The sequence below is a fragment of the Somniosus microcephalus genome, chromosome 15, assembly GCF_052327205.1.
Source record: "Somniosus microcephalus isolate GS21.2 chromosome 15, FLI_Smic_1.0, whole genome shotgun sequence".
Classification (NCBI taxonomy): Eukaryota; Metazoa; Chordata; class Chondrichthyes; order Squaliformes; family Somniosidae; genus Somniosus; species Somniosus microcephalus.
The window spans coordinates 117,068,823-117,093,019 of NC_141001.1; the positions used below are offsets into that span (position 1 = coordinate 117,068,823).

Genomic DNA, 24,197 nt, shown 5'->3' on the forward strand with positions numbered 1-24,197 from the left:
CTAAGTGACACTTGAAAATATAACTCAACTCATGAACCTTTGTTAGATATTTGTCAGCTCATCCGCTGCTGAAGCCCTCATGCATGCCTTTGTTACCTCTGGACTTGACTTGTTCCAACGCACTCCTGGCTGGCCTCCCACGTTCTACCCTTCGTAAACTTGAGGTCATCCCAAACTCTGCTGCCCGTGTCCTAACTCGCACCAAGTCCCGTTCACCCTGTGCTCGTTGACCTACATTGGCTCCCAGTCCAGCAACGCTTCGATTTTAAAATTCTCATCCTTGTTTTCAAATCCCTCCATGGCCTCCTCGCCCCCTCCCTATCTCTGTAACCTCCTCCAGCCCCACAACCCTCCGAGATCTCTGTGCTCCTTCAATTCAGGCCTCTTGCGCATCCCTGATTATAATCGCTCCACCATTGGCGGCCGTGCCTTCAGCTGCCCGGGCCCTAAGCTCTGGAATTCCCTCCCTAATGCTCTCCGCCTCTCTACCTCTCTCTCCTCCTTTAAGACGCTCCTTAAAACCTACCTCTTTGACCAAGCCATCTGCCCTATTATCTCTTTATGGGGCTCGGTGTCAAATTATGTCTGATTTACACTCCTGTGAAGCGCCTTGGGATGTTTTACTATGTTAACGGTGCTATATAAATGCAAGTTGTTATTGTTGTTGATTGCACTTCAATGAAAGATTGAGTGGACCTCATGGTTGCACCCTTCCAATATACAGTGTTTCAGACATATTCTTTTTTTTCCTTTTCTCCACTTTTTTTTGTTGTGCAGCCGGGCGGCTCCATCTGCAGAGTTCTCCGTTGACCATACGCGGCACCTGATGTCCTTCCTGACGATGTTGGGCCCCAGCCCGGATTGGAACGTGGGGCTGTCGGCGGAGGACCTCTGCACCAAGGATTGCGGTTGGGTGCAAAAGGTTATTCAGGACCTGATTCCCTGGGACGCTGGGACTGACAGCGGAGTGACGTACCTGGTAAGCAATTGATTGATTTCTCAACGCGTTCGACGGTTACTCATTAAGTGGAATCTCAGAAGCCTCTCTCTCTCGCTCTCTCTCTCTCTCTCGTCTCTGCATTTTGGCAGAAAAATGGAAATGGGCTTTTTTTTTTAAGCAACATGTCTCTAATACATTTGTCCTGCGTTTGTTGTGCAAAACGGAACTTGGATTCACCCCAAAGTTATTCAATGAAAGGTTTATGGCCAGGTTTCCCCTTCTATCAGAATTTTCAGCCTTTTCCCCCTTTACAGCCCATTGCATTCTGAATATATTGCCACCGGGGCCTTCTGATGTTGATAAGATGGTATAGGCTCTTCCCGTTTAAACTTGTTCATTAAATCATCGCCGAGACAACAATAACTTGCATTTATATACTGCCTTTAATGTAGCAAACATTCCAAGGTGCTTCACAGGAGGGATTATCAAACAAAAATTTGGCAGCGAACCACGTAAGGAGATATTAGGACAGGTGACTAAAAGCTTGGTCGAAGTGGTAGGTTTTAAGGAATGTCTTAAAGAAGGGGAGAGAGGCGGAGAGGTTTAGGGATGGAATTCCAGAGCTTAGGGCCCAGGCAGCTGAAGGCATGGCCGCCAATGGTGGAGCAATTAAAATTGGGGATGCGCAAGAGGCCAGAATTAGAAGAGCGCAGAGATCTCAGAAGGTTGTAGGGCTGGAGTTTCTTTAGAACAATCACCCATTCCCTCACAATACTGACAAGAAAAGCAAAAAATATATAATTCTCTTTCTTCATTTGTGGGTTCAAACCCCACTCCAGGACTTGAGCACATAATCTTGGCTGACACTCCACTGAGGGAGCGCTGAACTGTCAGAAATGCCGTCTAGAAGGTTAGATGTTAACGAAGGTCCCATCTGCCTGCTCAAGTGGATGTGAAAAATCCACTATTTGAGGAACAGAGAGATCTCCTGGTGTCTGGGCCACCATTGCTCCCTCGATCAACATCACCAAAACACAGAGAGAATCATAGAATAGTACAACACAGGAGGAGGCCATTTGGCAGCGCATTCCAAATCCTAACCACTCGCTGTGTAAAAATGTTTTTCCTCGTGTCGCCTCTGGTTCTTTGCTAATCACCTTAAATCTGTGCCCTCCGGTTATCCAACCCTTCAAACATTGAAAACAATTTCTCTTTATTTACTCTGTCTAAACCCTTCATGATTTTAAACACCTCTATCAAATCTCCTCTTAGCCTTCTCTGCTCCAAGGAGAACAACCCCAGCTTCTCTAGTCTATCCATGTAACTGTATTCCCTCGTCCCTGGAACCATTCTAGTAAATCTCCTCTGCACCCTCTCCAAAGCCTTCACGTCCTTCCTAAGTGCGGTGCCCAGAATTGGACATAATACTCCAGCTGGGGCCGAACTAGTGTTTTATAAAGGCTTAGCATAACTTCCTGGCTTTTGTACTCTATGGCCACGAATTTGCCAGCACTCAGATGGCGGGTTTGGAGGCAGGTCAGAGGTTAAAGTCTTTAAGATTGACAGCGGGTAGCAAACCCGCTGTCAACCCGCCTCCACGCGAGTCTCCCAGGTGTCGGGTCTGTCAGCAGAGAACTGACCCGACACCAAGCAGCGGGGGAGGCAATTCAATTTGTTAAAGGGCTTGTTAAGAGCCAATATATAACTATTTTGAGGCTTCCTTCCAATTTTACGTTCTCCCCCACGAGTTACCCGCTGTTCGGGGAACACGCCAGCTCACCCTGGCGTGAGTTGAGTCTACGCTGATGTTTCTGAGAAGCTGACAGCTACAGAAATGATGTCAAGGATGCCATGTTGCAGATGGTCAGTTTCAGAGCTCAGAAACTGTTGGTTACTGCATTTGTAATACATATAGAGATTTCTTTAGCTTGCAAGTGTTCAGAGGCAACTGTATGTCCAGTGCCACCTCATTGGAACAATCTCTCTCACCATTGACAGATCGTTTCTGTCATCTCACCTGCAGCTGCCATCTATTGCAACAACATAGGAGCCAATGAAACAATCAGACCTTGGTCCTCTGAACCCTTCCATGATCAGCCCCAACACCACATCACCTACAACATCACCAACCTTCTCCGGCATCACCTGATGCTGCACAGGACACAGGGCATCAGCCCCTGACAAAATTGCAGCCCGGGAGGCCAGCGATGGCATCACCATGTCCAGATTTACTTCACTTGATGCTGTTAACCCTGGCTGCCACATGATGCGCCAGGTTGACACCATCCCACACCAACACTGTGAAGCATCCCTATAACCCGTGGCTGCAGTGTATACCATCTACAAGGTGCACTGCAGCAACTCACCAAGGCTTCTTCGACAGCACCTCCCAAGCCCATTGTTAAGTCTGTGTGTTATTTTGAGAATTACTACACAGACCACAAGAGTAAACTTTAACAGGTCTTTACTAGTTGAAGGTCAGGGCGGAACTGCCCAATAAATCATTACACAGCACTTATATACCGGTGTGGTCACCACCGGTATTACAGTATACAGCAGCCAAGATAAAGTAGTGCAACCCTTAAAATAGTTCTCTTAAAGGTGGAACGGTTACATACACTACAATCCTCCCTTTTTAGGTTAACAGTATATATTCCCATTAAACATAACATCATAACATATATACACAACTTCATGTAAAAACAGTTCACAGATTCAGTCTCTCTGGAGGCTTCCTGACTCGGTCCGGATAACGCCTCGGTGGTGTAGTAGTTTTCGGTGGTGTAGTAGGTTCTTTTGGCAAGGTCGATTCGGCTTGAATGTCAGTGTCGGGTTCATCTGGTTCCAGTATCACCGGATCGGAGGTTGATACTATGGGTATCTCGACTTCATCATTAGGCGTATAGAGTTGTGGTGTATGTTGTCCCTTTTCGGATGACGCTATGATCTGGTCAGCATGGCGCCTTATTATGCTTTCACCAATGTCCACGGGCCAAAACTTGTTGACCTATCTGGGAGGTTCTAGTTGGCCTTTCATTCATGCCTTGAAATTGCCGGTTCTCTACGTCCCATCTGATGTTTGACTTGATCAAATCCAGCCGGCATCTTAGTCTTCTATTGAAAAACATCATGACGGGAGTTTGGTTTGTGACCGCATGTGTTGCATTCCTGTACGCCAACAAGAAGTTATCTACCTTATGTTGTAGATTTATGTCTTCATTACCCATGGCCTTTATGGCCTTCTTGAAGGTCTGGACAAACCTTTCAGCTAATCCATTGGTGGCGGGATGGTATGGGGCGGACGTGTAGTGCTTAACCCCATTGTTTTTTAAGAACTTCCTGAATTCTTCGGACACAAATTGCGGTCCATTATCAGAACAGATCTGTTCCGGCAGCCCATTCCTGGCAAATATGGTCCTTAATACTGTGATGGTTTTTTCCGTGGTGGTGGAGGACGTCTTTATTACCTCCGGCCACTTGGAGTGTGCATCCACCGCGATTAAGAACATTGAGTCCATAAATGGACCAGCAAAGTCGATATGTACCCTTTGCCATGGAGATGAGGGCCTCTCCCATGGATGCAGAGGAGCTTGTGGTGGGGCGTTTTGGACCTTCTGGCATCCTAGACAGCTCTTGGTCATTTCTTCGATGTCACCATCGATACCTGGCCACCACACGAACGCTCTGGCTAGGTTCTTCATTTTCACTCCACCCAGATGCCCCTCGTGAAGCTCCTTTAGCACTTTATGCTGGAGTTTGGGTGGAATCACCACTCTGGATCCACACATCAAAGTTCCTCGGCACACTGACAGCTGTTCTCTTCTTTGCGAAAATGCTGGCAACAGTGGTTCGCCATGTGCTGGCCATCCCTTCACCGTTAAATCGTAGACTCGTGAGAGAGTCGGGTCATTTCTTGTTTCCTTTTCGATCGTAGAATTTGTTACTGGTAGACATTCCACTATGGTTGAGTGGAACATCTCCACTGGGTCCACTGTAGGCGCCTCTTCTACCGTTGGCAACGGTAGGCGTGATAAACCGTCAGCATTCCCATGCTGTTTTGATCCTTTGTATTCTATGTCATATTGGTGTGCCCCTAGGAAAAGGGACCACCTCTGTAGCCTTTGCGCTGTCATAATGGAAACGCCCTTTTTAGGGTTGAATATGGATACCAACGGCTGGTGGTCTGTCAGCAGTGTAAACTTCTGGCCCTGCAGGTAATGATTAAACTTCTTTACTCCCCACACCAGGCTGAGAGCCTCCCTATCTATCTGAGCATAGTTGCGCTCAGCGGAGGTCAATGATCTGGATGCAAATGCGACTGGCCTTTCCGAGCCATTTGGCAACTTGTGTGAGAGTACTGCTCCAATACCATAAGGAGAAGCATCACAAGCTAAACGAATAGGTAGCGTTGGGTTGAAGTGAGCCAACACTTCCTCTGAGGTGATCAATGTCTTGCTTTTGCGAAAGGCCTTCTTACAGTCCTCGCTGCACTTCCATGGTACTTCTTTCTGCAAAAGAGCATTCAGCGGGTGCAGCACCGTGGATAGATTTGGCAGAAACTTATGGTAATAGTTAATCAACCCTAGGAACGATCTCAACTGGGATACATTTTCCGGAGCGGGAGCCTTCACAACCGCTTCGATCTTGTCAGGTGACTTGTGCAGCCCCTCCTGGTCAATGACATGACCACAGTACGAGATCCGTTTCTGAAAGAACTCACATTTCTGGCGATTAACTTGAAGGCCATATTCCTTCAACCTGGTGAGCACCAGTTTCAAATTTGCAAGGTGTTTCTCATCGTCATCTCCTGTAATCAGGATATCGTCCAAGTAACATTGAGTGCTTGGAATTCCCTGTAATACCTGCTCCATGGCCCTCTGCCAAACTGCCGGAGCCGAAGCCACTCCAAAAACCAGTCTATTATATCGATACAAGCCTCTGTGCATGCTGATTGTGAGATACTGGCGCGACTCTTCCTCAACTTCCATCTGTAAGTACGCTTGCGCCAGGTCTATCTTGGTGAAGTGTTTCCCGCCAGACAATGAAGCAAAGATATCCTCAATCTGCGGAAGCGGATATTGCACCGTGTGAAGCATCGGATTAACTGTGATCTTGAAGTCTCCACAGATGCGGACCTTCCCCGGTTCCCCTGGCTTGTTACTCGATGAACGCTTCATGACGGGAACAATGGGCGTGGCCCACTCACTCCAGTCCACCTTAGACAGTACTCCTGAACGTTCCAGCCCTTCCAGCTCAGCTTCCACAGCAGGTCGTATCGCATACGGTACCGGTCTGGCTTTGAAAAATTTTGGGTTTGCATGTTCTGCAATCTTGATTTTTGCCTTAATTCCTCTCAGTGTTCCCAGTCCCGGTTGGAACACCTCTTTAGCCTCATCCAATATTCTGGACAATCGTTCAGGTTTGACATCTTTTTTTCCGGAATCTACCGTTATTGCTTTTAGGGAGTGCCAGTCCATATTTATTTTTCTGATCCACTCCCGTCCCAGAAGTGGTGGACCTCCCTCAGGTAGTACATATAAGTCCATTCCTTGGTGTTCTTTGCCCTTGTGTATCACCTTGACTTTTATCTTTCCGATGGGGTATACTTTTTGCCCCGTGTATGTCTGCAATACTATCTCCGTATCCCGTAGGGGAATATGTTTGAATAACTTTTTGTAATCTTGCTTATTCATGACCGTCAACGCCGATCCGGTGTCCAATTCCATCTTCACTTGGACTCCTGCTATCTGCAGTGTGACCCAGATAGTTTGTCGGTCAGCTTCCTTACTCACGTTGTGAATTCTCAGACTACCCAGTTCCTTGCTGTTGGAGTCTGAATCCGAATTCTGTTCATCCGAACTCTTCTCAGCCACCTTATGTACCTTTCTGCACTTTTCCTGTGGTGACTTTTTGTTGCTGGTCTTCTTTCCTGACCGGCATACTTTAGCTATGTGACCAAGCTTGCCACATTTTCTACATTCCTGGTTTTTAAACCAGCATTGGTTCTGATCGTGTGTTGTCTTTCCACAATGATAACATTTCATTGTACCCAAAGCCATTTGATCTACGCTGAGTACCGCTGCCTTCAGCTGCATTTCCGCAGTGCCTCTCGCTGCGGCTTCGTGCGATGCTGCAATAGTGACAGCCTTATCAAGTGTAAGATCATTCTCTTCAAGTAGCCGCTTTTGTGTTCCTTCTTTCGACAACCCACACACGAATTTGTCTCTCAGTGCCTCTGTCAGGCTTTCCCCAAACTGGCAGTATTTCGCTAGCTTACGCAGTTCAATTAAATACTCCGCGTTGCTTTCCTCTTTCAGTTGCGTTCTCACATAAAATTTAAATCGTTCCGCTAACATCAGCGGTGTGGGGTTCAAATGATTCTTCAGGACAGCAACAATTTTAGAGAAAGTCTGATCCGCCGGTTTAGCTGGTGATAGAAGATGCTTCAATAGCCCGTATGTCTTCGCACCCATTGAGTTTAGTAAGGTTAATGCTTTATCTTCATCTGATATTTTATTTGCCTTACAATATATCTCTATGCGTTCTACATACGTGGCCCAACCTTCAACATCGGAATCGAAATCGTTGATGTTACCACGCTTAGGCATCCTCGCGATCTTCTTGAGAAACAAAAGAATTACTTTTTTTTCCTTTTTTTCCTTTTACAAAATGGCGGTTTCCCGCGCTTGTCTTCTTCCCCCGCCTCCGAAAATGGCGGCTTCCCGCGTTTGCCTTTCTCCCCCGCTGGCTGTAATGGCGATTGCCGTATTGCTGCGTTCGCCCTCCCCCAGCGGTTTTCAAATCGTGCCTCCCAGCCCCTCTTGCAGTCCGGTCCTTTCCCCCCGGCTGCGGCTGAGTTCTCCGCGGTTTTTTTTTAAATTTTCACCCGCGCCTTACGCTGACCCGGTCGCTGCGCCTCGCGGCCTCGGTAGCTGCCCGGCCTTTTTCACCGGTCGCGGTCGAGCTCTCTCTCGACGCTGTTGCGTCTCCCAGCCCGCTTGCAGCCCGGTCTTTCGCACCGGCTGCGTTTGCATTCACCGCGGCTTCCGTGCCTTACGCTGCCCCAGTCTCAGCGCCTCTGGCCCCGACTTCTGTCCGGCTCTTTTCCCCGGCCATGGTCGAGTTCTCCGCCCTTATATCCTCCATTTTTTTTTTGTTATTTTCTCCCCTACTCACAGTCAACGTGGCCGACTTGCTGCTCGTCGCTAATCGGCTTACCCACCACCGTGATAGAAGGGATGATCACTGCCTGTTGCTGATGGAAGGCTTCGTGTCAGAATTCTTCCTTTGCTCTGCAGACCCGAGTCTTTTCTCAGCAGAATGATGAGGGCGGATGCCTCCTCTCGACGCCCGTTAAACTGCCTTGGATGTATCTCTGCCGCAGGGTAAGATCGTACTCGTCGCCACTGTTAAGTCTGTGTGTTATTTTGAGAATTACTACACAGACCACAAGAGTAAACTTTAACAGGCCTTTACTAGTTGAAGGTCAGGGCGGAACTGCCCAATAAATCATTACACAGCACTTATATACCGGTGTGGTCACCACCGGTATTACAGTATACAGCAGCCAAGATAAAGTAGTGCAACCCTTAAAATAGTTCTCTTAAAGGTGGAACGGTTACATACACTACACCCATGGCCTCTTCCACCTCGAAGGACAAGGGCAGCAGGCGCATGGGAACACCACCACCTCCAAGTTCCCCTCCAAGTCACACACCATCCTGACTTAGAAGTATATCGCCGATCCTTCATTGTCGCTGGGTCAAAATTCTGGAACTCCCTACCTAACAGCACTGTGGGAGTACCATCACCACACGGACTGTAGCGGTTCAAGAAGGCGGCTCACCACCACCTTCTCAAGGGCAACTAGGGATGGGCAATAAATGCTGGCCTTGCCAGCGACGCCCACATCCCAGGAACGAATATAAAAAAAATGTCCAAGCCATTCCATGTACACTCATCATTATAGCGGGGTTGGGAGTGGGGGAAGTTACATCTCAACATTTCCCAAGGTGCGCTCAGATCTGTCCAATAAGGGGCAGTGTTGGGAAAATAGATTTCACTGTATGACAACACATTGCCAGAAATTTCACATGGACATTGGTGAAACCTCTCAAGTGCCTACCCTGTGTGTTGTAAGTTGGTATGCTTGCAGTAGGATGAGGGTGAGTGTGAGGGGTAGCTAGTGAGATGGGGAAGTGATAAAGTAGATAGAGAGGGATGGGTGGAGGAGCAAGGTAAGTTGGTGTGAGTAAGGATGTGCAGGAGTAGGGTAGGGAAGGCAGAGTGATGGGGATGTGTTGAGTGGCACAGCAGGGTGAGTTTGAGTGTGGCTTTGCAGTAACGTTTCGTGATCCACTGCGATCATTGAAAGGTTGGCGCCACTGCAGCCAGGGACCCCGTGATGACATCCCTGCTTCGGCCCTCCTGTGCAATGTGCAACCAGGCTGTGTTGGTGTCCTGGGGATGTCTCTTCCGCCCATGGGAAGGGAAGAGAACCTCCCTGTGTGCTGTGACTCCCTCCATAAGCATATGGAGGGAGTCATTGGAGAGCCTGGGAGCAAGCGTTCACCTCTGTGCAGTGCTTGTCAGTGTTTGCAGCAGCTCAATGCTGTAGAACACTGATAGCACAACTGTCAAAATCAATGTGGCCGTGCTCCCTTTAAGGAAACCGGCTGATGATGCGTCATGAAATGACGTCATCAGACCCGCTTCCTGTTAATTGTCCGGGAAGCCCGCAGGGCGGGCTTAACAGGGCCAATCAAGGGAAAATCCCTTTGACAGATCGGCTGCAGCAAGGATCGTGACTGAAACCCGGAAACCAGCTCTCCCGACACCGCTGATAAAATCACGGCCATCGCCTCTCTTTATAAAGTCCAGGATCCCATATGCTTTATTTCTTTACGGCACTAGGTACAATAGTTGTATCGAGAATGATTTCCTGCTCCACCTGGTGCTGGTTAATAGGTGGTTGAATTAATTAAATCTTTAGCTCATAAATTCCTCAACCATTTCACATTTTTAGGCCATGAGAGTAGTGATAATCTTCTTAAAGACCAAACAGGCCCGGAGTATTATTGATGGAGACCCTGACTAAGTTCTGACCAAGGCTCTGTATAACTGAAGCATCGTTTCCTCCCCTTCGTATTCTGGAACTCTTCAGATAAAGGCCAACATTCCAGTAGCCTTTTTGATTGTTTTTTTGTATCAGTCCACTAGCTTTTAGTGATTTGCGTACATGGGCACCCTAAATCTCTCCGCTCCTCCACAGTTCCTAGTTTCTCACGGTTAAGAAAATACTCCAACTTGTTTTTCTTAGATCCAAAGTGGATGACCTCACATGTCCCCCCCGCCCCCCCACACACTGAACTCCATCTGCCTCAGTTTTGCTCGCTCACTTGCAATCCGTCCAGCTCCCATTGAAACTGCCTCCTCCCATCTGCATGGCCGCACGGACCACAGCGGTTCAAAGAGCAGGCCCCCCCACCCCTCCACCCCCAGCCATCTTCTTGGGGCAACTCGGGACGGGCAAGCAACACGACCGGCCCAGTGCCGGCCCACCATCCCGAGCATGAATAAAAGAAAACTCCTTTCGCTTGGCTCACACTGAGGCTCCGTGAAGAAAGCCAATCCATTTATTCACCAGGCTGTGCTTGGCAAAGTGAAATCTTATTCTCGTAAGTTGGACTGATTTAAAAGCCTTACAGCAACCCCCAGTGATGACATTGGAAGCAGTGGGCGCTGACGTAAGAAAACTACTAGGCACTTGGTGTGAGTATTAAACAAAGCTTTAATCAACTGTTTTTCAACATGGAGATCTAGTTGTGTCCTTCACTAGTTCCTGTTAAAGAATGTCCTGAGCAAGCTGGGCCCATGCCCGAGTATTTATACTCTCCCTGGACAGCACCACCAGCCCAGTATCATTTCATAAGTCATTTCCACATGAATGACAAGATTCATGTCAGGCGCCAGCCTTTTGAAACACAGGAACGCGCAGGTTTTGTTTAGTCAGGCATTGCTGCTCTTTGTGGCTGAAAAAGAAACCTGACAACACTTTTTCCCTCTCCCAGATGCTGCCAATCCACAGGCAATGAAACTGCACAGGAAAACAGCGAGAAGTGCTCTGAGCAAAGGGGGGAAAGGAAAATGAGTTTAATTAGTTTTGTTGATAAAAGTGCTGGTTGTTGGCAGCAGTGAATAGAAAAGTGTGCCTTTCAGGAAAAATTAAAGATGACTTCAAGTTACCCAACAGCTGGGTACGGTAGCACCGTGGTTATGTTACTGGACGAGTAATCCAGAGGCATGGACTAATGATCCCGAGACATGAGTTCATAATCCCTCCATAAGATTTAGATTCGCTATGGAAAAGGACAGGGAGCGATCTAGAATAAGAATGTTTTGGGGCAAGGCCAATTTCAGTGGGATGAGAACGGATCTGACCCGGGTAAACTGGAATCAAAGATTGGCAGGCAAAACTGTAATGGAACAATGGGCTGCCTTTAAAGAGGAAATAGTTCAGGTACAGTCGAGGTACATTCCCACTAGGGGGAAAGCCAGGGCAACTAAAGTCAGGGCTCTCTGGATGACAAAAGAGATAGAGAATATGATGAAGCAGAAAAAGAATGTGTATGACAGATGTCAGGTTGTAAATACAGCTGAGAATCAGGTTATATATAGAAAGGTCAGAGGAGAAGTGAAAAAGAAAATAAGAGGGGCAAAGAGAGGTTATGAGAATAGATTGGCAGCCAACATAAAAGGTAATCCAATGACTCTACTCATTGGAGTTCAGAAGAATGAGAGGCGATCTTATTGAAACATATAAGATTGTGAAGGGGTTGGATCGGGTGGATGTGGGGAGGATGTTCCCGATGATGGGTGAAACTAGAACTAGGGGGCATAGTCTTAGAATAAGGGGCTGCTCTTTCAAAACTGAGATGAGGAGGAACTACTTCACTCAGAGGGTGGTAGGTCCATGGAATATGCTGCCCCAAAAAGCTGTAGAAGCTACATCATTACATAAATTTAAAACAGAAATAGACAGTTTCCTAGAAGTAAAGGGAATTAAGGGTTACGGGGAGCGGGCAGGAATTTGGACATGAGTCTAGGTTCGGATCGGCCATGGCCCTGTGGGTAGCGGAGCGGGCCCAGGGGCCGTGTAGCCTGATCCTGCTCCTATTTTGTGTGTCTAATTCTGTTAGATTCAGGAGAAGGTTCTGTGATAGTAGATTGGCGGTTAGGATCAGATCAGCCATGATCTTATTCAATGGCAGAGCAGGCTCGAGGGGCCGATTGGCCTACTCCTGCTCCTATTTCTTATGTTCTTATGTTCTTATGTAAGTCTTCTATAGGCATATAAATAGTAAACAGGTAGTAAGAGGAGGGGTGGGTCCGGTTAGGGACCAAAAAGGAGACCTATGCTTGGAGGCAGTGGGTATGGCTGAGGTACTAAATGAGTACTTTGCATCTGTCTTCACCAAGGAAGAGGATGCTGCCATAGACATAGTGAAGGAGGAGGTAGTGGAGACACTTGATAGGATAAAAATTGATAAAGAAGAGGTATTAGAAAGGCTGGCTGTACTTAAAGTAGGTAAATCATCAGGAGTGGATGGGATGCATCCTAGGATGTTGGGGTAATTGAGGGTGGAAATCGCGGAGGTACTGGCCATAATATTCCAATCCTCCTTAGACACGGGGGTGGTGCCAGAGGACTGGAGAATTGTAAATGTTGCGCCATTGTTCAAAAAAGGGTGTAAAGATAAACTCAACAACTATAGGCAAGTCAATTTAACCTCGGTAGCGGGGAAGCTTTTAGAAACAGTAATCAGGGACAAAATTAACAGTCACTTGGATAGGTGTGGATTAATTAAGGAAAGCCAGCACGGATTTGTTAAAGGCAAATCGTGTTTAACCAACTTAATCGAGTTTTTTGATGAGGTGACAGAGAGGGTTGATGAGGGTAATACGGTGGACACAGAGTACATGGATTTCCAAAAAGGCGTTCGACAAAGTGCCACATAATAGGCTGGCCAGCAAAGTTGAAACTCATGGAATAAAAGGGACAGTGGCAGCATGGATACGAAATTGGCTAAGTGACAGGAAACAGAGAGTAGTGGTGAACGCTTAGTCTGTAAGGGTGACCCCGAGCTTCCGGTCACCTGTCAGTTTAATTCTCCGCTCCACTCCCACTCAGACCTCCCTGTCCTCGGCATCTTACACTGTTCCAATGAAGCTCAACGTAAGCTCGAGGAACAGCACCTCATCTTTCGATTAGGCACTTTACAGCCTTCTGGACTCAACATAGAGTTCAACAATTTCAGACAATAACCTCGGCCCCTACCGTTTTTTTCCATTTTTCTCTCTCTCTCACATGGCAGCTGTCGATCATTCTGCCATCGCCATTCACACTTCATCTAGAGCCATCTTTTGTTTCTTAACTTGTCCCATTACCATCTCCTTTTGCCTCGCACCATCATCCCTTTTGTCTCTTATTCTCTCCTGCCTTCCATCCTATCACAGACCTTCCCTTTTGTTCTTTCCTCCCCTCCCCCCTCTCCCGGCCCCTGCACTTGCTTAAAAACCTGTTCCATCTCCAACTTTTTCCAGTTCTGACGAAGGGTCATTGACCAGAAACGTTAACTTTGTTTCTCTCTCCACAGATGCTGCCTGACCTGCTGGAGTATTTCCAGCATCTTCTGTTTTTATTTCAGATTTCCAGCATCTGCAGTATTTTGCTTTTGTAGTAGTGGTGAACGGTTGTTTTTCGGACTGGAGGAAGGTATACAGTGGTGTTCCCCAGGGGTCGGTTCCAGGACCACTGCTTTTCTTGATATACATTAATGACTTGGACTTGGCTGTACAGGGCACAATTTCAAAATTTGCAGATGACACAAAACTTGGAAGTATAGTGAACAGTGAGGAGGATAGTGATGGACTTCAGGAAGACATAAACAGGCTGGTGAAATGGGCAGACACGTGGCAGATGAAATTTAATGCAGAAAAGTGTGAAGTGATACATTTTGGTAGAAAGAATGAGGAGAGGAAATATATGGTACAATCCTAAAGGGGGTGTACGAACATAGAGACCTCGGGTATATGTGCACAAATCGTTGAAGGTGGCAGGGCAGGTTTAGAAAGCAGTTAAAAAGGCTTACGGAATCCTGGGCTTCGTAAATAGAGGTATAGACCTAGAAATTCGGTGGGCTGCGTCACCAGTTAGCACCTAAAGAGGGCACTCAGTGGCTTTAGCGCCACTGGCCACGCCTCCCGCGAAATTTAGTGGGGCGCTAATGGCGGCGTTAGCCTGTAGCGCTGCGCCGCCACCGATGACGTCATCAGTGTGCGCAGCGCCCCGCTACCGCCCCGAACGTGATATTGGGTCGCGCCCCCCCCCTGTAGCGCCGGTCGCAATTCGCGACCGGTTCAGGGGGGCCTACCTGTGGCGATAGTGGCGCAAATTAAAGGGGAGGTGCGGGGCGGCCATTTTTTTCACTGGCCACCTACCAGCACCTCCTCGCGCCACCCTCCCCAGCCTCCTGATCCCCCCCCCCCCGGGCAGTGCCGGCTGTGTCCCAAGAGCCCAGCACTTCTCCTCGGTGCCGGGCTCTTTTGCCGGCACTCGCGATCGGATATTGCGCTGGTGCAGACCCCTCCCCTTTAAGAAGGGGAGGAAGGCCTGCAGTACCGCAGCGCGCCATGCTGCAGTGTGTGGCGCTGCAGCACGGCGCGCTGCGATATTCAGTTTCAGCGCCCCAAGAGGGATGCGGGGCGCCTCGAGTAGTGCCCTGCTTCCGTTTGGGGCGCTCAAACTGAATATCCCGCTGGCACTCCCGGCTCCTTCCAGGGCGGGAGTCCGTCGCCCAGGCGAGCTTGGCGCCCCAAACGGGGCACCACCGAATTTTTAGGCCATAGAGTTTAAAAGTGTGGAAGTTATGATGAACTTGTACAAAACACTGGTTCGGCCACAACTGGAGTACTGTGTCCAATTCTGGGCACCACACTTGAGGAAGGATGTGAAGACCTTAGAGAAGGTGCAGTGTGTTGGATTCCAGCCAGTTGGGGGTCTCCAGACTCATTTCACCCTGTTGGACAGGTTTCATCCAGTCCGTGCCTAACGACAAGGTGTCATTCCATTTGCCGGGCATTGCGGCGCTGGAGCTGCAATTGGATACATACTGGAGCGTTCACGATGCTCAGGACATCGTGAATAGCACATTTACGGAGTTGAACACACCGCAGGTAGAGGTTGGACAGGAAGAAAGGGAACGGGTGACCAACAGGCAGAGTACTAGGCGCAAGCAGGTAGTGCAGGGGTCCCCTGTGGCCATCCCCCTCTCCAACAGATATACCACTTTGAGTACTGTTGGGGGGATGGCTTATCAGAGGAAGGCAGCAGCAGCCAACTTCCTGGCACCAGGGGTGGCTCTGCTGCACAGAATGGGAGGAAAAAGAGTGGAAGAGCTATAGTAATAGGGGATTAAATTGTAAGGGGAATAGATAGGCGTTTCTGCGGCCGCAAACGAGACTCCAGGATGGTGTGTTGCCTCCCTGGTGCAAGGGTCAAGGATGTCTCAGAGCGGCTGCAGAACATCTTGGAAGGGGAGGGTGAACAGCCAGTTGTCGTGGTGCATATAGACACCAACGATATAGGTAAAAAGCGGGATGAGGTCCTAAAAGCGGAATATAGGGAGTTAGGAGATAAATTAAAAAACAGGACCTCAAAGGTTGTAATCTCAGGATTGCTACCAGTGCCACGTGCTAGTCAGAGTAGAAATAGAAGAATACTTCAGATGAATACATGGCTAGAGGAATGGTGCCAGGGGGAGGGATTCAAGTTCCTGGGACATTGGAACCGGTTCTGGGGGAGGTGGGACCAGTTCAAACCGAACGGTGTGCACCTGGGCAGGGCTGGAACCGATGTCCTAGGGGGAGTGTTTCCTAGTGCTGTGGGGTGGGTTTAAACTAAAATGGCAGGGGGTTGGGAACCTGAGCAGGGAGACAGAGGAAAGGGAAACAAGGATAAAAGCAAAAGATAGGAAGGAGAAAAACAAAAGTGGCAGTCAGAGAAATCAACGGTTTCAATCAAACATGGCCACAGTAAATAATAATTCTAATAGGTCTAAGAGCGTTAAAAAAACAAGCTTGAAGGCTTTGTGTCTTAATGCGAGGAGCATTTGTAATAAGGTGGATGAATTGGCTGCGCAAATAGAAGTAAACAAATACGATTTGGTTGGGATTACGGAAACGTGGCTCAAGGAAGGCCAGGACTGGGAACTCAACATCCAGGGGTATTCGATATTCAGGAAAGATAGGCAAAAAGGAAAAGGAGGTGGGGTAGCATTACTGGTTAAAGAAGGGATTAACACAATTGTAATGAAGGATATTAGCTCTGATGAGGTGGAATCTGTATGGGTAGAATTGAGAAATACTAAGGGGAAAAAAACGTTAGTGGGAATGGTTTATAGACCTCCAAACAGTAAGGCGGAGGTTGGGGATGGCATTAAAAGGGAAATTAAAGAAGCGTGCAATAAGGGCACAGAGTCATCATGATTGACTTTAATCTACATAAAATTGGGCCAACCAAATTAGTAACAATACTGTGGAGGAAGAATTCCTGGAGTGTTTACGGGATGGTTTCCTGGACCAATGTGTCGAGGAACCAACCAGAGATCAGGCCATCTTAGACTGGGTATTATATAACGAGAAAGGATTAATTAGCAATCTTGTTGTACGAGGCCCCTTGGGTCGGAGCGATCATAATATGATCGAATTCTTCATTAAGATGGAGAATGAAATAGTTGACTCGGAGACTAGGGTCCTCAATTTAAATAAAGGAAACTACGATGGTCTGAGGAGCGAGTTGGGTAGGATTGATTGGGGAATGGCACTCAAAGGGTTGACGGTGGATAGGCAATGGCAAATATTCAAAGACCGAATGGATGAACTACAGAATTTGTTCATCCCACTTTGGCATAAAAATAAAACAAAAAAGGTGACCCAACCGTGGCTAGCAAGGGAAATTAGGGATAGCATCAGGTCCAAGGAGAGGGCATATAAATTGGCCAGAAAAAGCAATAATCCTGAGGATTGGGAGCAGTTTAGGATTCAACAAAGGAGGACAAAGGGATTAACTAAGAAAGGGAAAATAGAACATGAGAGTAAGCTTGCAGGGAACATAAAAACTGACTGTAAAAGCTTTTATAGATATGTGAAGAGAAAAAGATTGGTGAAGTCAAGCGTAGGTCCCTTGCAGTCAGAATCGGGGGAATTTATAATGGGGAACAAAGAAATGGCTGACCAACTAAATACATATTTTGGTTCTGTCTTCACAAAGGAGGACACAAATAACCTCCCAGAGATGCCGGGGATCATAGGGTCTGATGAAAGGGTGGAACTGAAAGAAATCAGTATTTGTAGGGAAATGGTGTTAGGAAAATTGATGGGACTGAAGGCCGATAAATCCCCAGGGCCTGATAATCTACATCTCAGGGTACTTAAGGAAGTGGCCCTAGAAATAGTATATACATTGCTGGTCATCTTCCAGAACTCGATAGACTCTGGAACGATACCCATGGATTGGCGGGTAGCTAATGTTACCCCACTATTCAAAAAAGGTGGTAGAGAAAAGGCGGGGAATTTTAGACTGGTAAGCTTGACATCGGTAGTGGGGAAAATGCTAGAGTCCATTATAAAAGATGTAATAGCAGATCACTTGGAAAGCAGTGACTGGATCGGACAAAGTCAACATGGATTTACAAAAGGTAAATCATGCTTGACTAATCTACTGGAATTTTTTGAGGATGTAACTGGTAAAATAGATAAGGGAGAACCAGTGGATGTGGCGTATTTGGACTTTCAGAAGGCTTTCGATAAGGTCCCGCATAAGAGATTAGCATGCAAAATTAAGGCACATGGGATTGGGGGCAAGGTATTGACTTGGATAGAGAACTGGTTGGCGGACAGAAAGCAAAGAGTTGGAATAAACGGGTTGTTTTCCGAGTGGCAGGCAGTGACTAGTGGGGTACCGCAAGGATCGGTCCTAGGACCCCAGCTGTTCACAATATATATTAATGATCTGGACGAGGGAATTGGATGTAATATCTCCAAATTTGCAGACAACACAAAGCTGGGTGGGAGGGTATGCTGTGAGGAGGATGTCGTGAAACTCCAGTACGATTTGGACAGGTTGGGTGATTGGGCAGAAACATGGCAAATGCACTATAATGTGGATAAATGTGAGGCTATCCACTTTGGTGGCAAAAACAGGAAGGCAGATTATTATTTGAATGGCAATAGATTGGGAGAAGGGGAAGTGCAAAAAGACCTGGGTGTTATTGTGCACCAGTCGCTGAAGGTAAGCATGCAGGTGCAGCAGGCGGTTAAGAAGGCAAATGGTATGTTGGCCTTCGTAGCAAGAGGGTTCGAGTACAGGAACAAGGATGTCTTGCTGCAGTTGTACAGGGCCTTGGTGAGACCGCACCTTGAGTATTGTGTGCAGTTTTGGTCGCCTTACCTGAGGAAGGACGTTCTTGCCATGGAAGGAGTGCAGCGAAGATTCACCAGGCTGATACCTGGGATGGCAGGAATGACGTATGAGGAGAGATTGTGTCGATTGGGCTTATACTCACTGGAGTTTAGAAGATTGAGAGGGGATCTCATCGAAACCTATAAAATTCTGTCAGGCCTGGACAGACTAGATGCAGGAAGGATGTTTCTGATGGCCGGGGAGTGCAGAACCAGGGGTCATAGTCTAAGGATAAGGGGTAAGCCATTTAGGACTGAAATGAGGAGGAATTTCTTCACCCAGACAGTGGTGAACCTGTGGAATTCTCTGCCACAGAGGGCGGTGGAGGCCAGTTCATTAAGCATGTTCAAGAAAGAGTTGGATATATTTCTTAAGGCTAAAGGGATCAAGGGATATGGGGAGAATGCAGGGACAGGGTACTGAATTTGGATGATCAGCCATGATCGCATTGAATGGCGGAGCAGGCTCGAAGGGCCGAATGGCCTACTCCTGCTCCTATCTTCTATGGCTATGTTTTTATGAAAAGAAGCCAGGGCAGTAATGGCAGACACTGGGGGTTAACTCGGGCAGCGTAGCGTCCATTTTTTCAAGTGCCAAGCAGCCTCCTAAGGCCCCAAACCGGCAGTCAGGAAGCGCGCGCGCACAGACGGACGTCCGGCTGGAAGTGCCCCACCCACCATATTGGGTAAGGACACATAAGAGGCGGCCTTTGCCCAAGTCTGGAGCAGGCGTTAGGGGATTTGCATAGGCAAATAAGGGGCCTAACGCTTCCTTCGTTGGTTTGCCTCTGAGACGGTCTTTGTGGCGATCCGGTCCGAGGCCCAATATCTGGGGCTTCTCGGACCTCACCATATGTACACGGGGTACTGGCACTGGGACAGGTAAGAGAGGCGGGGCCTAAAAGTGGGTCCTCCTGAAGTTAACCCCATTGTGTGCTCGTCCCAATGCAGTTGCTAATTGATCACGAAATAACAAACGGCATGTAGAAGCCTACGAATGGGAATTGGATAAATCATAGAATCTTACGGCACAGGAGGAGGCCATTCGACCCATTGTGCCTGTGCCAGGTCTTTGAAAGAGCTCTCCCATTATTCCCACACCCCCCCTGCCCTTTCCCCACAGCCCTGCAAATGTTTTCCTTTTCAAGTATTTATCCAATTCCCTTTTGAAAGTTATTATTGAATCTGCTTCCACCGCCCTTTCAGGCTGCGCGTTCCAGATCACAACAACTCACTGCGTAAAAACATTTCTCCTCATCTCCCCTCTGGTTCAGTTGCCAATTACTTTAAATCTGTGTCCTCTGATTATCCTGGCCACTATTGATTTATCCCTCAATCAACATCACTAAAAACAGATTATCTTGTCATTTAATTCATTGCTGTTTGTGGGAGCTTGCTGTGTGTAATTTGGCTGCCGCTTTTCCTACATTACAACAGTGACCACACTTCAAAAGTACTTCATTGGCTGTAAAGCACTTTCGAACGTCCGGTGGTCGTGAAAGGCGCTATCGAAATGCAAGTCTTTCTTTTACTTCTGCCAGTGGAAACAGTTTCTCCTTACTCCTTCATAATTTTGAACGTCTCAATTAAATCTCCTCTTAACCTTCTCTGCTTTAAGGAGAACAATCCCAGCTTCTCCAGTCTCTCCACGCAAATGAAGTCCCTCATCCCTGGTACCATTCTGGTCAATCTCCTCAATTCGCTCTCCATTCAAGGCCTTGACATCCTTCCCAAAGTGCGGTGCCCAGAACTGGGCACAATGCTCCAGCTGAGGCCTCAGCAGTGATTTGTAAATTTTTAGCAAGGATGTGGGGAATGGGATTTATAATGAAAAGGGAATGGGGACTAAGTGCCGAGTTCCTTCAGAGAGCTATCGCATGTACGATGGCCTCCTTCTGTGTATATAAAACCCTATGAATTAAGTACTGACCCCCCCCCACCCCGCAATTCCTGTTGGCTGAGAGAAGTTGCCCGGGGATTGGCAGCATCTGGGAGAGGGAAAAATTGAGGAGCAAAACCATTCACAAAAGGGAAAAAAAAAAATTAAACAAATTGGAATATGTGTCAACAAACTGTCCGCGGTGAAAGATGAGACTCATTTCCTCAGGATGTGGTTTAAAGTACCCATGTCAGCTCCTGCTGGCACTATCACGATGCACATATGGTACAGTGCAACAGTAATGACTTTCCTGGGATAATAATGAGCCTGGCCCAGCTCTGCCTCATTTTCCGAACTACTTTTCAACCATGCGCTGCATAATATCCCAATAAAACCTTAATATAAGCAAAGATTGAAGCACCACAATGATCGTGCCTCAGTGTGCTGCAGTGTGTCATGACTGTTCGGATTTAATCTTTTCAGTTACAGTTACACAAAACTCTGGTCAGATCCCATCTGGAGCGACTGTGCTCAGTTCTGGGCCCCGCCCCTCAGGAAGGATATACTGGCCTTGGAGGGGGAGCAGCCCAGATTCACCAGAATGATACCGGGGCTAAAAGGGTTAAATTATGAGGACAGGACTGGGCTTGTAGTCCCTCGAGTGTAGAAGATTAAGGGTTGATCTAATCGAGGTGTTTAAGATGATTAAAGGAGTTGATCGGGTAGATAGAGAGAAACTATTTCCTCTGGTGGGGGGAGTCCAGAACAAGGGGGCATAACCTTAAAATTAGAGCCAGGCCGTTCAGGGGTGATGTCAGGAAGCACTTCTTCGCACAAAGGGTAGTGGAAATCTGGAACTCTCTCCCCAAAAAGCTGTTGAGGCTGGGGGTCAATTGATAACTTCAAAACTGAGATTGATAGATTTTTGTTAGGCAAGGGTATTAAGGGTTACGGAAACAAGGCAGGTAAATGGAGTTGAGATACAGATCAGCCGCAATCTAACTGAATGGCAGAACAGGCTCGAGGGGCTGAATGGCCTCCTCCTGTTCCTACATTCGTAGAATTGCGTCCTTGTTGTTTAACACATTCACAGCAGATCCTCCCCTTTCCAAAAATGAATGCCCAGGACCTGACTGCCAATGACATAAACATAGGAAACAGGAGCAGTAGTCGGCCATTTGGCCCCTCAAGCCTGCTCCGCCACTCGATAAGATTGTGGCTGATCTTCTACCTCAACTCCACTTTCCTGCACTATCCCCATAGCCCTTGATTTCCAAAAATCTAGCGATCTCAGTCTTGAATATACTCAACGACTGAGCCTCCACAGCTCTCTGGGATAGAAAATTCCAAAGATTCCCCACCCTCTGAGTGAAGAAATTTCTCCTCACCTCAGTCCTAAATGGCCGAACCTTATCCTAAGACTGTGACTAAGGGGTAAGCCATTTAGGACAGAAATGAGGAGGAATTTCTTCACCCAGAGAGTGATGAACCTGTGGAATTCTCTAACACAGAAGGCAGTTAAGGGCAATTCATTAAATGTATTCAAGAAGGAGTTAGATATATTTCCTAAGGCTAAAGGGATCAAGGGATATGAGGAGAAGGCAGGGACAGGGTACTGAATTTGGATGATCAGCCATGATCTCATTGAATGGCAGAGCAGGCTCGAGGGGCCGAATGGTCTACTCCTGCTCCTATCTTCTATGTTTCTATGACCCCTGGTTGAAGACTCCCCAGCCAGTGACAATGGCGGTTAAATGTTTCACGCTTTCCTACGACGTACCTTTCTCCGTTGCTTTGGCGGAGGTGTTAACCCATTAATAGTGAACACGTTAATGTCTCGGTTAAAATGGCAGAGAGAGGAATGTCGCATAAATAAATTGGCCTCGGACTTAGTTCGCGCCGCACCCGTTTTTGGGTGCGATCCGATAAATAAGCCATTAAGCTAATATCGCCAAGTGTACTTTGTAGGCGAGTATGTTTCTGTGTGACCTTTACGGGCCCCGAGCTCCATTTAATTGGGCAAAACATTCCCATTTTTAATTCTTTTCTAAAGACAAAGGTATAACAGAGTGGTTCATAGATTAGTACAAGATCTGGGAAACCTCCCTGATTAAGAAAGAAAGAACTTGCATTTATATAGGGGAGAGGCAAGAGAGAAAGGTAGTACAGTGGTAATGTCACTGGACTAGTAAACCAGAGGCCTGAACTAAATGATCCAGTGAATTCAAATTCCACCACAGCAGCTGGGGAATTCAAATTCAGTTAATTAAATAACTCTAGTGGCAGTCATGGTAACCATGCATAAAACGATTGGTAAAAATCCATCTGTTTCCTTTGGAGAAGGAACTCTGCCGTCCTTACCTGGTCTGGCCTATATGTAACTCGTGGTTGACTCTTTATTGCTCTCTGAAATCACCGAGCAAGTCACTCAATTGTAACTAACCATCACATATCATAATAAGATGGACACAGCAACAGCCTCATACAACATCTGGGGACTTGTGCCAAAATTGGGAGAGCTGTCCCACAGACTAGTCAAGTCTAGACACAAAAGGTATCAAGGGGTAGATAGGGGGAATAAGGTATTGAGATAGAGGATCAGCCATGATCATATTGAATGGCGGAGCAGGCTTGAATTGCCTACTCCTGTTTCTATGTTATCACATCCTTTTTAAAGTGCCGTCACGGTTATTCTGTAGACACACTGCATAGGATATACGGCACAGAAACAGGCCATTCGGCCCAACCAGTCCATGCCGCAGCCAATTTCCACACAGCACGATCCCACATATAGTAAGTGAGTTGAAGGACCAGAGGTAGTTGAAGGATTTGGAGAGGGTGCAGAAGAGATTTACTTGAATAGATCCAGAGATAAGGGAATCGCAGTTACGTGGATAGACCAGAGAAGCTGGGGTTCTTCTCCTTAGAGCAGAGAAGGCTAAGAGGAGATTTGATAGAGATGTTTAAAATCATGAGGGGTTCAAATAGAGTAAATAAAGAGAAGCAGTTTCCAGTGGCGGAAGGGTCGATAACCAGAGGGCACAGATTTAAGGTGATTGGCAAAAGAACCAGAGGCGACACGAGGAAAAACTTTTTATGCAAGGAGTGGTTAGGATTTGGAATGCGCTGCCTGATATTGTGGTGGATACAGATTCAATAGTAGCCTTCAAAAGAGAATTGAATAAATACTTGAATGAGAAAAAATTGCAGGGATCTGGGGAAAGAGCCGTGGAGTGGGACTAACTGGATTGTTCTTCGAAAGAGCCGGCGCAGACTCGATGGGCCAAATGGCCTCCTTCTGTGTTGTATCATTCTATGTTGTGGTTGTTGGAGGTCATTCATCTCAATCACATGACATCACTGCAGGAGTTCCTCAGGGCAGTGTCCTAGGCCCAACCATCTTCAGCTGTTTCATCAATGACCTTCCCGCCATCATAAGGTCAGAAGTGGGGATGTTCGCTGATGATTGCACACTGTTCAGCACCATTCGAGACTCGTCAGATACTGACGCAGTCCGTGTCCATATGCAGCAAGACCTGGACAACATTCAGACTTGGGCTGACAAGTGGCAAGTAACATTCGCACCACACAAGTGCCAAGCAATGACCATCTCCAACAAGCGAGACTCTAACCATCTCCCCTTGACATTCAATGGCATTACCATCACTGAATCCCCCACTATCAACATCCTGGGGGCTACCATTGATCAGAAACTGAACTGGACCAGCCATATAAATACTGTGGCTACAAGAGCAGGCCAGAGGCTGGGAATTCTGCGGCGAGTGTCTCACCTCCTGACTCCCCAAAGCCTTTCCACCATCTATAAGGCACAAGTCAGGAGTGTGATGGAATACTCTC

At 47.4% G+C, this 24,197-nt stretch overlaps 1 protein-coding gene across 1 annotated transcript in view; it reads left to right on the forward strand.

The window, feature by feature from the left end:
• The window catches only part of LOC147107169 (spondin-1-like), a 567,692-nt gene that overhangs the window by 475,745 nt on the left and 67,750 nt on the right, over positions 1–24,197 (forward strand). Inside the window, exon 9 of the mRNA XM_086008329.1 lies at positions 778–979. Within this exon, the coding sequence (XP_085864455.1) occupies positions 778–979 (202 nt within the window). The remainder of the gene's footprint in view (positions 1–777; positions 980–24,197) is intronic.